This window comes from Pituophis catenifer, unplaced genomic scaffold, assembly GCF_029215685.1.
Source record: "Pituophis catenifer annectens isolate HBS135680 unplaced genomic scaffold, rPitCat1.0.hap2 SCAF_1, whole genome shotgun sequence".
Lineage (NCBI taxonomy): Eukaryota > Metazoa > Chordata > Lepidosauria > Squamata > Colubridae > Pituophis > Pituophis catenifer.
In genome coordinates, this window is record NW_027256881.1 from 78,435,403 (window position 1) to 78,450,537 (window position 15,135).

General features: G+C 39.3%; 1 protein-coding gene across 1 annotated transcript in view; it reads right to left on the bottom strand.

The window, feature by feature from the left end:
* SYNJ2 (synaptojanin 2) overlaps positions 1-9,111 on the bottom strand; it is a 58,153-nt gene extending 49,042 nt beyond the window's left edge. Inside the window, exons 1-2 of the mRNA XM_070951660.1 lie at positions 8,991-9,111; positions 2,082-2,168 (exon numbers count right to left, since the gene is read on the bottom strand). Coding sequence (XP_070807761.1) covers positions 2,082-2,168; positions 8,991-9,111 — 208 coding nt within the window. The remainder of the gene's footprint in view (positions 1-2,081; positions 2,169-8,990) is intronic.
* Positions 9,112-15,135: the final 6,024 nt, after the last annotated feature.

Below are 15,135 nucleotides of genomic sequence, written 5' to 3' on the forward strand. Positions count from 1 at the left end.
ATTTATCTGTCTGGAGGTTTCAGTAGATATGAGAGAATTATACAAAGGCATAATTAAATTCATAAATCTTTAGAAGTAGAACGTTTATCTGCAAGCATAGACATAGTAGATTCTTTCTATTCTAATAGCTTGACATTTCTAGGATTGAAAATAAAGCTGAACCAGAATCTTCATGATATGGCATCATAATAAAATGTAACTTAAAAATCTTTTCAAGACAGCTTTGAAATAAAAATCAGGATTTTGGAGAGCTAAAAGAGTTTTGTGCAAGCCTCTCTAATGGAATCATTTCCCAACCAAGTAACTCTCACTGAAAATGTTAATGTTTAGTAGCCATATTTCTCATTTTATTTGATACCCTGAGAAGAATTTTGAAGCCCCAAGATAGGGATACTATTGTGGAAAATAAATCAAGTCCTCCCTTCACACATTCTTCCTTCTGCTTTAAAAACAGATTAAAATAGGCTGCAAAGATCAAAGTGCAAGAGGAAATGAAAAGATATAATCAGGTAAACATTCTTCTTTGTCTGAAACGTAATTTGAAATATCTTTTATCAAATGGGAGGGGTGGAACGTTTCCCCTCCTCCCCCAATGATTACTATGTCCAATCAGTAACCAGCAGAGACCCCTACTTCCTAGAAGGGTGCTTTCACATGCTTTCCTATATAAGGGTTTATAGATAGTCCTCAACTTATCCCCGTAATTGAAGGTAGAATTACAATCGTAATTTGTACCAGTTTTTAAGCAGGTCACCATGTAACACAGTTTTACAATCTTTTTTGCTGCAATAGTTAAGTGAATGTCTGTTAGCCTATAAGAGGACAAAATCAGGATAAAGAATGTGCTATGCAGGGTTGCCAGATACATGCTTGTATTGCTTAAAACAGTGACAAATAAAGCAGACATTACGTCATTATTCTTGAGGCTGCCAATGGCTTCTTTGCCCTACATTCTGAAATGAGAGTTGTAGCTTTCATTAACTATGAGCCATAATTAATAAAACCTGCCACATAAAAAGAATGCTTCTGGCAGCTCACTCTTGGCTAAGAAGGGAGGTTCTTGAGCATTGCCATATTTTATGTGCAGAGGTCCTATGCTTTTCAAAGAAACATGGTGGATTAACATGGAAAAAAATACAGATTTCTTCAGCATTGCATTAAAATGCTGAGAAAAAGGATTGCCTTTTTTTTTTAATCAAGGCATGGAACCTCTGACTATAAAGCTGTATGTTTCATAATTCCTGGTCAAAGTGTTCTTTTACTGCTTGCTGAGTTTTCATCTATTTTCTATATCATCTCACTAACGGAAACAAAACATGCACATTTAAGAGCTTATCAAAACAAAGTATAAGTGAAGAAATCCGGAAGCTAATAGCTATATTACAGCAGTGAGATCATCAATATGGTGATCTCCCTCCAATTTATTCCTGCTATAGCAATAGGTTACAAAAATAAAAGCTATAGTAATTTTAGTGAAACAAATCTTATTTTCAAATTTATATTAGAACACATGGTAAGATGAATGTTTAAAAAACTGAAATAATCATTCTGTACTGTACTGATAGTCCTTGACTAATGACCACAACTGAGCCCCCAAATTTCCATTGGTAAGCATGGCAGTTGTTAAATGAGATTTGCCCTATTTTATGACCATTTTTGCCACAGTTGTTAAGCAAATCAGCATAGTTTTTAAGGGATTCATGAGGTCATTTAGCGAATCTGGGTTCCCCCATTGACTTTGCTTGTCGGAGGTCGGCTGGGAAAATCAAAAGATGATCACATGACCCCGGAACAATGCTTAAATACATGCCTGTTGCCAAGTGCAAATTTAAATCACATGACCATGGGGATGTTTTAGCTGTCGTAAGTGTGAAAAACAGTCATAAGTCAACTTTTTTTACTGCTGTTCTAAGTGAATGGTCACTAAATGAATGGTTGTTAAGTCGAGGACTACCTGTAATCATTTCTCTTTAACCTAACAAAGAACAACACTGACATTTTCATTAGTAATAATGAATCAATGAATAGTATTGATGGTTCTTTTTTATCTGATTATTGCACAATATTAAGTGATTACATACCAGATTTTAACTGCAGCTCGCCTAAGCATCCATAAGCATCCATAAGCTTCTCATATTGCCCTTTAATTTCTTCTTTTTCTTCAAAAGCTGGAGAAATCACACAGTAAAAGTCATCAATTCTTGCTCCACTCTATGGCAATGTAATAAACCAACTAAAATCAGTGTGCTTCTTAGGGCTATGAAAATCAATAGAAGGGATGCTTGGACTGTGACATTAGGCAAGTGAAAATGCTCTTTGCTTTGCTGATGGCTCTGGATTTGCACATACCAGTTCAGTTCAGCTCAGATGGGGAAAAACTGGTCATGCTCAACTTTCAGCACTTCAAGGAGTGGCATATAGCTTTTGCTATTAAAACAACAAAAACTCTTCCAAATGAAGCCTTTGGTTGGCTGGTTGGTTGGTTGGTTGGTTATTTATTGGCTGGCTGGCCGGCCTTGCTTTTGTACCTGTGAGTCAATTTTGATTCCTTGCCTGGACAAGTCTCTGCATTTTTCTTGGCAACATTTTCAGAAGTGGTTTGCCATTGTCTTCTCCCTAACACTGAGAGAGAATGACTGTCCCAAATTCACCCAACTGGCTCCAGGCCTTAAGGATGGACTAGAAATCATAGCCTCCTGATTTCTAACCTGGTTGTTTTAACTATTACATCAAAGTGGCTCTTACTTATATATTACTCATACTTATATGCCACCCAATTCCCCAAAGGCTCTAAGCATTTTATAAATTATATAGAAATAAAATAAAAAGAACAAGATGCAAAACACACAGCAATTAACTTTCCTTAATATATCAGCCAAAATGTATTAACCATAATTTTGTGACTAAGCCATTTGCTGACTAAGCTGCATCAAATATAGCACTATGACATAATCAAACAAATCATATTAAGTCTTAGTACAATGTTTAAATTCAGTCTTAAAATAGCCATTACCTGAAGTTATTTTTGTAGTATAGCTATAATTTGGGAATTCAAAGACTGCAGAGTAATTGTGGGCAGAGATAAGAGGATGGAATTTAGTGGAAGAATGAAAAGAGTGTACAGAAATATTGAGAAGACCGTAGGTGACCTTAACAGTTCTCTGCCATAAATAGAAAGATTAATTTTGTTGAACGTTAACTAATCAACATTTCCAGGTGTGAAATTCCACTAGTTGAATTGCTGAATGTTAGTGGTAAATAATACAATCAGGGAGTCATGCTAGAGAGGCAATAATTGCATAAAGGATATAAAAAGTTAAAGATTAATTCCCTTGACTTAAACTCCACAGGAGACTATGTGGACAATAAAATGGATTAGTTTTGTCAAAGGTTTTTGTGGGATATTTTTCTAATTTCCTAGAGTATTTTTATGGCACTTGGGATTTCCTGAGTCTCCCATCAAAGTACCAAGCAGATGAACTCTTTTTATTTGTTAAGAGATCAATTAAGATTATTGTTCTCCTAACAGTGAGAACAACTAACCAGTGGAACGGCTTGCCCTCAGAAGTTGTGAGTGGTCCATCACTGGAAGCCTTTAAGAGGAGACTGGACAGCCACTTGTCAGGAATTGTATAGGGAAGTGATGGCTAACCTTTTCGGCACCGAGTGCCAAAACTGGAGTGCGCATACATGTGCATGTGCCGGAGCGCTGGAATCCAGAAGAGAGCAGCTGGCTGACGGCATGCGTGCCAGACCAGGTGGATGGTGCACATGTGTGCGACGGAACCCGGAAGAGCAGTTGGTGATGGCGCGCATGCCCACAGAGAGGGCCCTGTGTGCCACCTCTGGCATGTGTAGCACAGATTCGCCATCATGGGTACAGGGTCTCCTGCTTGAGTAGGGGGTTGGACTGGAAGACCTCCAAGGTACTTTCCAACTCTGTTATTCTGTTATTTTGTTAATTTCTGCCAACTTCTTAGTTACTGTATTTTAAGTGTTAACCAGAGTCACTAGGAAGATATACGTATTAACTATAGACTTAATAAAGAGCTAATGCTAGTGAACCACTATTTTGAAGAGAAAAGGGGGGGGAGAAAGAGAGTCTGTTATTCACAAAAGTCCACTATACATAAAAGTAGAATATTGTGACTTAATGTCATTTTTAGAATGACGCAAATGATATCATTACCATGATGATCTCATAATGTAGATAACATCATACATCATACAGTTTCTGTAATTACATTTTTACATGGTGGAAATTTGTTCTATTGTATCCAAAGTTCATTGTACCATGGTCCAGTAAATTGAGCCTTCACTATAATGAATTTACCCGAGTTTTTAAAAATTCTGCAAAACATATTGAGTAGCAGGGAATTTTCTGTAAACTAGGACTTTCTAGATAATATGAAGCTAATAGAATAAATTGTTTAATTCTCTGCAAGGTTTCATATTTGTGAAAGTGCACTCAACAGACATGCACTGACATCACACAATCAAGATATTTAATTCTTCATTAGACAAAGGAATCACTGTAGCCACAGGCCACAGTGGAACTATACAAATAAAGTGAATAACATGGCATTCAGAAATGTAAACAAAGCTTAAGAATGTAAGTAATTTTCTAACTTTGCCATTTCACAATTCATGAAGAAAAGAGATTGAGAGTGTGAAGTTCATTCTGCATTAGCAAACAGAAATATATTTAAAATAATGTGACACTGGTTGCAGAAAGAAAAGTATATGCTACCAACAAGACAAAACCCCAAAATTTAAATAATGGAAGAGTAAATGCAAACTACATTTTAAACAAAGCAAAATTCATACGATTACAGTTAATGAACAAAAACTAATGCTCATTAATCAGTGGTGGGTTGTTCCCGGTTCACTCTGGTCGGGGCGGTTAGGCCTGGTTCCGGTGCATGCGCAGAAGCACCGTGCACTCACTACGAACTGGTAGCGCCGGGATTTGAAATCCACTACTGTTATGAATGTGCTGGTTATAATAACAGTTTCAGAGGTAGTAAATTATTATCAGTAGTAAGAGGAAAGGGGTAATTCAGAAGAAATTTCTTATATGAAGCTATCTGGCATTCTCAAGAACATCTGCTTCCCAGGAAAGGAATGCACAACTCTAGGTCTGAACCAGGCTTCTCTGAAGAGAGATGTTTCCTTTTTGCATGTGGCTAAAAGGCAGATCTTGAACAAGGTGGAAGAATTTTTGATCTTTTGAAAACTTCAGTTAATTCTCTAAGAGAAGGGAGAAGCAATCAGCTAAGTATTGGATCTAATTGAGCCTGAATCTCTGAAAAATTGTTGCAATTTACTAAAAAAAAAATTAATACACATTTTATGGAAATGAATGACAGACCTTCAGGCATCAGTTCATATTTGCAAACAAGTAACAAGTAGAGGTAGAAATAGGGCATAAGGTTTTTTTTTTAATGTATTTGTCGTAATTTCTTCATACCTTGGAGCAAAGCATTCAAGGTAGAAATTCCTGTTTATCTAGTAAATCAAAAAGATATTTTTGTGCTCTACATTAATTCTATAAAATCTTTTCACATAGTTTTTGCTTTCTTAATATGATGGGACAACACATGCTATAGTTAAAAGTCCTGCCCAAGGAGAGCTGGAATTTCCTTCTCTGACTGTTAGTTGAGGATGACAAATTACAGCTCATTACAAGGATATGATACAGGATTGTAATTGTAAAGTAACTTCATGTTAGCAAAGGAAGGCTAGGATAAATTAGAATTCAATTCTCTGCATTGGCTCATTACTGAATAGATACGCATAGAACTATATTATTGAAGTTTAAATCATCTTAAAACTTCCAAGATGTAGCAATCTGCATGAATGTCTACATATTGAGATACTTTTTAAGGTTCATGGTTTCTAAATAAACATAGTACACTAAACTCCAGTCGATCAAAAAGGCAATAATAATCAATAATCAATAATAATCATTATTATTGAAGCAGATCAGTAGTGTCCACAGGATGTGGGATAGAGTCAAAACAATGGTCATAGCAACAAGATTGAAGTCCTACCTCACCATATCAGAGAGTGATGCCTGCCCTACCCCTCTGTGTGTACAAAGGGAGTCAGGTTTTGAACTTGCTGCCTTGATTACTTTTTTGATAAGCACCCTTTCCTTTCCACAGACACAGACACACACAAAGTGCTGCAAATCAAGATGGGGGTGTAATTCTTCAGGGACTCCAGAGTGAAGCAGGGTGGATTCAAGAAAGAGAAGAGGACAAAGAAAAAAAAAGTATTTTAAGGAATACCTTGAGTCCCAGTTTGCTGGGAACACATGCAAGAGACACTAAAGGATTCAGTGAGGGGCATCTATGTGGCTGTTGTGAGCACTGGAAGCTGGAATAAATAGGCTTTCAATCTAACATGGCTTTTTATGTTCTCAATCTATCAGTTTTTTAAATAAAATCAGTTTTAAAATATAAATAATGTGCTTTACTGATAAAATAGATCATCAATGTCTTACTTGTGCATTTATCAATGTAAAAGTTATGCATGCCAAGATTTCTTTATGACATTTTGATTATCGCAATCTTTGCAATTCGTGTATCGTGTAAGATCCTGATATTTTAATTGTTTACATTTGCGAAAGGCAACACATATGAAAATCTGGAGGTGCTGCTTTGCATGGTTGCATTACTTTCTCTTTTGGCCTATAGACCAAAGCTGTAAAGTGAGCAAGGGGAGAATTATCTAGCACCTGTCTATAAGTTGACCTCTTGGAGCTTTAATTGCTTGTTTTATTGACCTCATTTTCAACAATCAATTGAATCAAAGAGGACGGCATGAAGGAGTGACAATGAGGTATTGAGCAAAAGCATTTACGGAATCTCTCATATTGGTTCTAGGGAGCATAATGCAAATGAATTTCTGAAGACAAGCTGCCACTTGTTATATTAAATTCACACCTAACCTTATTGTTTTACCAATTGTGAAACAACTTCTATAATTAATAAAATGCATGACAGCAAGGAAGAACTCATGCTATTAAGAAATGTGGATGCCTCAAGCTACTGATACTGTCTGTCCTGAAGCACTGGTTATTTAATTTTCTTCGGTAATCTTGACTCCATGAAAGAATACAAGTAAGATTTCCTGAACTGGTGCAAAGTTATCTATGTACCCATTGCTGAAACTGGAGGAAGAAATATGTTCTTCTTCATTCTTGAAAGATCTTGAGCCCTTCCCCCTGTAATAAGATATGATTGTAATCATGGCTTACATGGTTTGAAAAGGAGATGGCCCACAACTATTGGCCATCAACTACTGCCCAAAAATACACCACACAGAACCTCCCAAATCAGTGATGATTGAATCCAAGAATCAATTAAGATTCTGGTAATAATGGAAATTATATCCCACAGATGCTTTTTCAAGAGGCAACTGCACTTTCTTGGTTTTCTTCGAAGACGTTTCACTTCTCATCCAAGAATCTTCTTCAGCTCTGACTGGATGGTGGGGAATGGATGGATTTATAATAATAATAACTTTATTGCCGTTGTACGTGTATACACAGTATACCCATACGAAATTCACTTAACACCCAAAGACCAGGTCCAACACACATAACAATCCCCAAACACACTCCCACCCACAAATTCCTCACCCCTAAACCACCCAAACATCCACACAACAGACCAAGTAATGCTGTCCAACAGCTCACTGATATTTAATTCATTGTTTAGTTCAATGACCCTTTAGTTCATTGTTGAGTGCAATTATAGCTCTGGGATAAAAACTATTCAGAAAATGTGTGATCCAAGTTTTAATTGTTCTGTATCTTCTGCCGTAAGGCAACAGTCCAAAAAGATACTCCTTGCAGACATAGAATATAATGAAATCCTTCCATTCCCCACGATCCAGTCAGAGCTGAAAAAGCTTCTTGGATGAGAAGTGAAACGTCTTCAAAGAAAAACAAGAAAGTCCAGTTGCCTCTTGAAAAAAGCAGCCTTTCTATGGATAACCTCCGTAGAAAAAATGAAAATTATACTTTCATATCCTACTGTAATGAAAGCAATGAAAAAATGGGACTATGATTAAATATAAAGATCAAACTAATGACAAGGGGAAAATTAACAGTGAAGACACCGATGGGGGTGGATAAATTTTGCCTTTTAGAATTGACTATTAAAAGTTCAGATACAACAGCCAAGAAATATCCCACAATTAATTTATAAAAAGAAAGAAATATGCAACAGATCAGCACTTGAAACAATGAAGGCCTTGCATAAGTAAGTCAAATGCACATCTATACCTACAAGCATTAGATTATGCAGGCAGTGCAACACTCTGGTGGATGTGAAAATTGGACTGAAGCAAGATAGAATGCCTACTACTACTTTTGAAAGTTGGTAGTGGAGAGGATTTTTAGACTACCATGGGCAACCAAGGAAGGAAGCAAAAACAACAACAACAACAACAACCCACCACGGAATAAATCAAACCAGAGTTCTCATAAAAGGCACCATTGACCAAGCTCTAAGACTAGTTTGCATACAATTGTGCAAGTCCATAATGCTGGGAAAAATGGAAGGAAGGAAGGAAGGAAGGAAGGAAGGAAGGAAGGAAGGAAGGAAGGAAGGAAGGAAGGAGACGATCAGCATCAAGGCAAGCTCCACTCAAGAGATGGAAAAGGCCAGGTTGAGCAGAGCATGCTAGAAGAAGCCCATCCATGTGGGTTGCTAAGAGCAGACCCTGATTTGACTAATCAATCAACCAACCAACCAACCAACCAACCAACCAACCAAATCCTTCTGTCATGGTTGGCTATCTTGGAAACCGGAAGGCAGACAGGGTGGACCTTTAGTTTGAAAGACCTCGCCTCCTTCCTTCAAAATTGGCGTGCCAAGCAAAGCAACAGTAGGGTGGTTGCGTCCAGAGTACTACGCGGGCACACACATACCCACCCACCCACCCAGCCACCACCACCCTTGGTGCGAGGCACTTACTGAGGGTGGCTGTCGTGCCGGCTTCCAGCAGCAGGCAGTCCTGGCGGCCGCGCGCCTCCAGTAGGGCGCTGGGAGTGGGCTCCTGCTTCCATAGCAGCCTCAGCCCTTTGCTCAGCGCCATGGAGGCTTTTGCCCATCAGGTGGAAAACCAAAACAGCCGGATTGCAAATTTGCTCCGGAGCAGCTGCTCCCGCTTCGAGGTTTTCTCTCCCGCTCCAAATTTTTTTTTAAAAAAATTAAATTAAAATTTAAAAACACCACCACCACCACAAAAATTAACTTTTCCCCAAAGAGCCGGCTCCAGGGGCGCACTGCGACCTCCCCACCGCCGCCTCAGCTGCTAGAAGTGAGCTGCGAAGGGGAACAAAAAGGGCCGGACGCTTTTCAACTTGATCCCCCCCAAAAAAAAGTTGGGAAGGAGAAGAGACGGGGAATAACCCCGAACAAAAGAAAGGCTCGCCGACGGTCTCCTCTTCTGCCCCGCTTTTCGTGGGGACTGGCGACAGAGGCCGTGGTGGCCACCCCGGCGCCTTTTTGCGAGGCCAGATTCCAGCTGATCGGCCCCTTCGCAGACGCCTGTCTCTGGCTCGCCTCGTCCCCAAGCTCGGCCGGGAGGGCCGGAGGAGGAAAGGAATGGAGCTTTCCTCCGGCGGGAGGGGGCTTGGAAAGGCTCCCCCCTTTCCCGCAAGTTCTTGCACAATTTCCGGAGTTGCTGGTTCCTTGTAGGAAAAGTGCTCGCTCTCTGCCGCGACTGGCCAGGGCGGGGACCTCGTTTTGCTCTTTTTTTTTTCCTTCTTCCCTACTCTACAGTAGAAACTTTCTGGAAGAGTTCGAGATGCGGTCACCGCCTCTTTTCGCCTCCTCCGGGGACAGGTGAGCGCCCTCCCTCAGGGGGCGGTGAGGTTAAGCTCCCGGTCCCCACCCCCAAGGAAAGGGGGGGCCACTGCTTCTCGTGGGGCACCCGAGGCAGAAAGGCCGTCCCAACAGTGATGTGGGGAAGAGGAAGAAAAGAAGGGAGGCAGCAGCTGGATTGGCCTCGGCCGGAATGTTTCCTTTTTTTCCCCCCCTCTTGCGGCGTTTCCAAAAGCCTTTTGCAAGTAATTGTTGGATTTGGGCCGGATAACGGCTGTTTTATATGTAGGTGATGCTGATGGAAAAGTTCCTTCTATGATGTCGACTAGAAAGATTGTAGAGTTGGATGGGAAAAGGCTGCACAGAAACTGCAGCCTTTCCCCAGAAACACGTGGCATGTTTCAAATGTTAACAAGATTGAACAGGAGGAACATTTTTTTTTACCATTAGGTGCAAAAAATCCGTTTGGAATAGTTATTAGAAAGGAGGATAATTAGTTATTAAAAATAACTACACATAAATAGTGAATAGAATAGAATAGAATAGAATAGAATAGAATAGAATAGAATAGAATAGAATAGAATAGAATAGAATAGAATTTTTTATCAGCCAAGTGTGATTGACACACAAGGAATTTGTCTTGGTGCATATCCTCTCTGTACATAAAAGTTATTAGAAAGGATGCTTTTCCTGTGCACACTTCTGCATGAAGGAGACATCATTTCCAAATCATATTGGATGTAACGTTCTTTTGTTCAAATTTACAATAAAATTGGATTTTTACTTCTCCTTTGTACAGTTTTAACATTTGCATCTTATTTGTAGCGATACAGCAAAGTGCACAAGATAATGTTGCCTCTGGTGCAGGATAAAAAGTGCCCTCAGTTAAGGTTATTACACATCATACTTTTGCAGTTGTTGGATGACAGTCTGGTTGGGTTCTAATGGTTGAAATTGATTGGTTGATGTTCCTTAGGTGGGAAATAATGTAGAGATTTTTATTCCCTAGTGGGTGTTTTAATTGAGGGAATGAAGCAGAGATCAGGGAATTCTGGGGCAAGAGAATGGAAGGAGGAAATAAAGAAGTTGGTCATTTAAATTTGGAGACAGTTTGGTGTAATGGTTAAGGCACCAGGCTAGAAGTCAGAAGATGGTGAGTTCTAGGCACAAAGCCAACTGGATGACCTTGGACAAGTCACTCTTTTTCTCTCTTGTCAGCCTTAGGACAAGAGCAAACTACTTCTGAAAAACCTTGCCAACAAAACTGCTGGGACAGGTTCAGGCAGTTGCCAGGAATCAACTTTGACTTGAGAGCACACAGGTGCACCCATCATTCTGTGATCTTGAAAAACAAGCAGAATTAGATCTGGTCAGTACTTGGATGAGAAGCCACCGGGGAATAAGGGGAGGACAAAATGGGGGGGGGGAAATGGGGGCCGGGGGGGGGAAATGGGGGCGGGGGGAAATCCTAGAAGAAGACAATATAATCCTCCTCCATATTGTTACTGAGAAAACTGCATAGATATGCCCATGATGTCATTGGCATTGAGTTTGACTCCAAGAAGTTTTCACTTTCTTAGTCAAGATAGCTGTGAGTTTATTTATTTCACAACTCCCATTACCACTGACTTATTAAGGCTCCTTGGCATCACTTGTTTAATTGGAATACCAGTATTGGAAACTCTACCTTCAGAAAATCTCTGCTTCAGGTCTGCTGTCTTGATCTCAAGGGAACAAACTGGCCAGCAAGCACATGGGCATTTCTTAACAGCCCCAGAGCTGAATTTCTGTTGCTTTTCAGTAGTCGTATTTGGTCTGAATTTTGCGTAGCTTTTAAACAGTACTAGTAGTCATAAACAATACAGTATCACTATTCTTTTTGCTGCATAATTAGTTACTGAATGTAAAAAAGACAAACTAGTCTTGAATTTAGCTGTACAAACCATTCAGTGTGCATGTATCGCTGTCTCACACATGATATGCATTAGTAAGCCTACACAATACACTGACGTTTTCAGCAGGATAAAACAAAGCAGAATTGAAGCTATTGTAATTGAGGTTAAAGTAGATGAAATATTTAGTTACAGCTATAAGGCAGGGTCAGCTGTTTGTAGCATTCCTTCTTTTTATACATGCCTAAGGACCCACTGACTCTGCAACAGGATTAACTGTAAATCTTGGAAACTGGCAGCACCAATTTTGAGGGCAATAATCTTGGTGTTATGCTTTAATTGTACCAGAGTCCTGCTGATAGAATACCCCACAGGTGTGTACTAACACATCAATATGAAGAACATTTCACTGTCATTCACAAGAATTAATTATTCCATTCTATTCTGCCCTGCCACTTGGAGTGCTGTGTCTGGTTTCGACATCACTGTTCAAAAAGGAGAGTGACAAATTGAAACAAGATAGTAGGATGATGGACAGAGAGAAATATGTTGGGAGATAAGGGGCAACTCACCCTTGGGGAAAGTAGCCTTGGTATCATGTTGATTCTTTATATCAGCTTCCTGGTTAGACATGGGGGGTTGGAGTCCTCTCTTAGAAATGTATTTCAAGTGTGGCACTGTTGTGACCCAGGGGTGGTGTAATGGCTGTAGTCATTTGATAGATTCTGGTGGTCTTCAGAGATGCTGCTCTGCAGATAACTGGATGCGAGACCTTGTTGTGAAATTGGACTCTAGGGATAAAATAGGAGTGCCACTGCTGTACCAGCATCCATGTTGCATGGCAGTTTTCTTGCCTGTACTCCTTGATTCTGTGGCCAGACCAGCAATACTTTCCAAAAGATTCCCGGCAACTTCTACCTGCCTTCTCCGGGTGCAAAATCACCAGTGGCAAGTTAGTTCAGGACCATCATGACCTGACCCAGATACATCTATTTTTTTGTCTTAAAGCATTGGGGGTGTGTTCATGTGAGGGAAATAAATGTTAATCCCATGTCATAGTCAGTTCTCTTTTTGATTGTCTTGGAGTTCTCTACAATGCATCAGCCCTTTGCTCACAGGCTGTTTTTGAAACTCCAGCACAGTACAGCTGATCTCTTAGAATTGAAAACGTGTCAACAGAATTGGATCAGAATGCCCATGTGCACTGTAGCCTCTCACTGTATATGGATCCAAGGGTGTTTGGGGTTCTTTGTTAATGTTTTCATTGTTGTTTTTAACTTACTGCTCAGAATGAAATGTCATATATTGAGTGAATGACTGTACTGAATGAATGAATGAATGAATGAATGAATGAATGAATGAATGCGCATTTCAGAGCAAAGCTACCAAGGTGATAAAAAGATCTGTAAACTAAGCCTTAGGGTTGAGGTTTAGCCTTCAGAAGAGACCACTGAGCAGAGATATGTGGTTTTCAAATATTGCAAAACACTTGCTGTTTGGAATACTATATCCCCAATTTGCTTGGTTCTAATGTTCCCTTGGGCCTGGACCCAAGGTCATCAATGTGATTTTTTTTTTGTCTTGCTATGATTGCTGTAATATGAATTGGATTGGATTATCCTCAGGAGCCAGTGTGTTGTTACTGTATTACCATTGTTTTTCCAAAATTATATTGGATTTTAATCCTGTTTGCTGCTCAGGGTCATAATTAGCGATCTATATAAATCAACATAATAAATAGATAAATAAATAAAGGGATGTCTTACAGAAAAGGAAATTGATTTATTATCTACTAGCTGGACGCCCGTGCTTCGCTACGAAACTATGTGCTCGGGCTTGATAAATTGACACTTGCAGCCTGAAACTTAATGTAGAATGTGTAACTCCGTAGCATCAGAGTGTGTTAATATAACGCAACTGGCAGTTGGAACAGAGGGGGAGGGGGAGTACAATGTCCCAGCCTGCAGCATCCATCGGTATTCATCTGGCTAGTATCCTGTCAGTGTATGAGAGAGTTGAGGGGTGTTTGGAAACTCAAACAGTATTTGCTGTGTGAGCAAGGAGACAGGAAGGAGGCTGGGCGTGGCTTAGCTCAACTGTTCTGTAGTAAAGCTGCTTGCTGCTGTGAAAGTAAAACTGAAAGCGAAACTCCTCTGCTCTGCTGGTGTTTTGCATTTGGAACAGATTTCTTTTGAGGCGGGGAGGGGAAGTAGAACTCCTTAGCATCAGAGCGTGAAACAGATTTCTTTTGAGGTGGGGAGCAGAAGTACAACTCCTTAGCATCAGAACATGTTAATAATAATATAGGAAATACTAATGCTCTGATGGTCATTACAAAAAATCCTTTCTTAGTAAGCACCTAGAAGCCAAGAGGAACACACGTGGCAAATTTCAAGTTTGTAGGCTTTATGGTTCTGAAGATTTCATGATTAATGTGTGAATGGTTTTCGCTTTTATATATATAGATTACCCCAGGGGATTTAAATCACAAAGAAGTTGGTTTAAGGTACCTGCCAGGAGGCCTTTGCCAACTGTACGAGTTGTAGCCAGTGGAAAATATTGTACTGCAAAGCTAACATGGTTGCAACTTTTGTCAGTAAAACTCTGGAGAAAAGAACTTCCTGAGATTTGAAGGAGTGACCACGAAATGGAGAAGACAGAGCTTGGCATAATAGATTTGGAAAATTTGAGCCATTAGTTTTCCCCCAATATATTTTTTTAATGAAAAACAGCATTTAAAGCCTATAATTTTAAGCACAGGCATGATAAGTTGAGAATGGTCCAGTTATCTAAGTGTTAGTCTTCACTTCTTAAGCAAGTGTCTCAAATTATTTATGTACGTCTTCTACCTAGCCTAAAGTACTGTGAAAAAATGCAGCCCATTCCTTCATATCATACATGTAGAATCCTTTAACAAAAACAGACTCACCAGGGCAGATGTGAATTTTTGTCTTATAAAATATTATTTTTAGCAGCAGCTGTTTTAGAACTTAGGTGCTTTCACTGCAAAACTATCCATAGATGAGTAAGTTATATCATATTTATTTAGGCAGCCAAAATTACCAAGTCAACCAAACTTTGCTCCAGATTGCAAGTTTTGTAATAAATGGCAAGGCATGTCCTTTCTACTGTATACACTACACTGATGGAAAGGTTTTGCAGAATGTTATCAATATCTGTAACTCCTTATATGAAGTTTTCTATTAAAAAAACACAAATTCCATGTTAGAATATACAAATCTATTCGTATTATATCTTTTTCAGGAACACCTTTGTATATTGCACAGAATTAAATATAAAAGGCAATTGTATAAACAGTTGTTGTAAGCAATGTAAAAATTGTATAAATAGTTAAGAACAGATGTCATTGAACTCAACAGGATTTCTCCACAAACATCAGA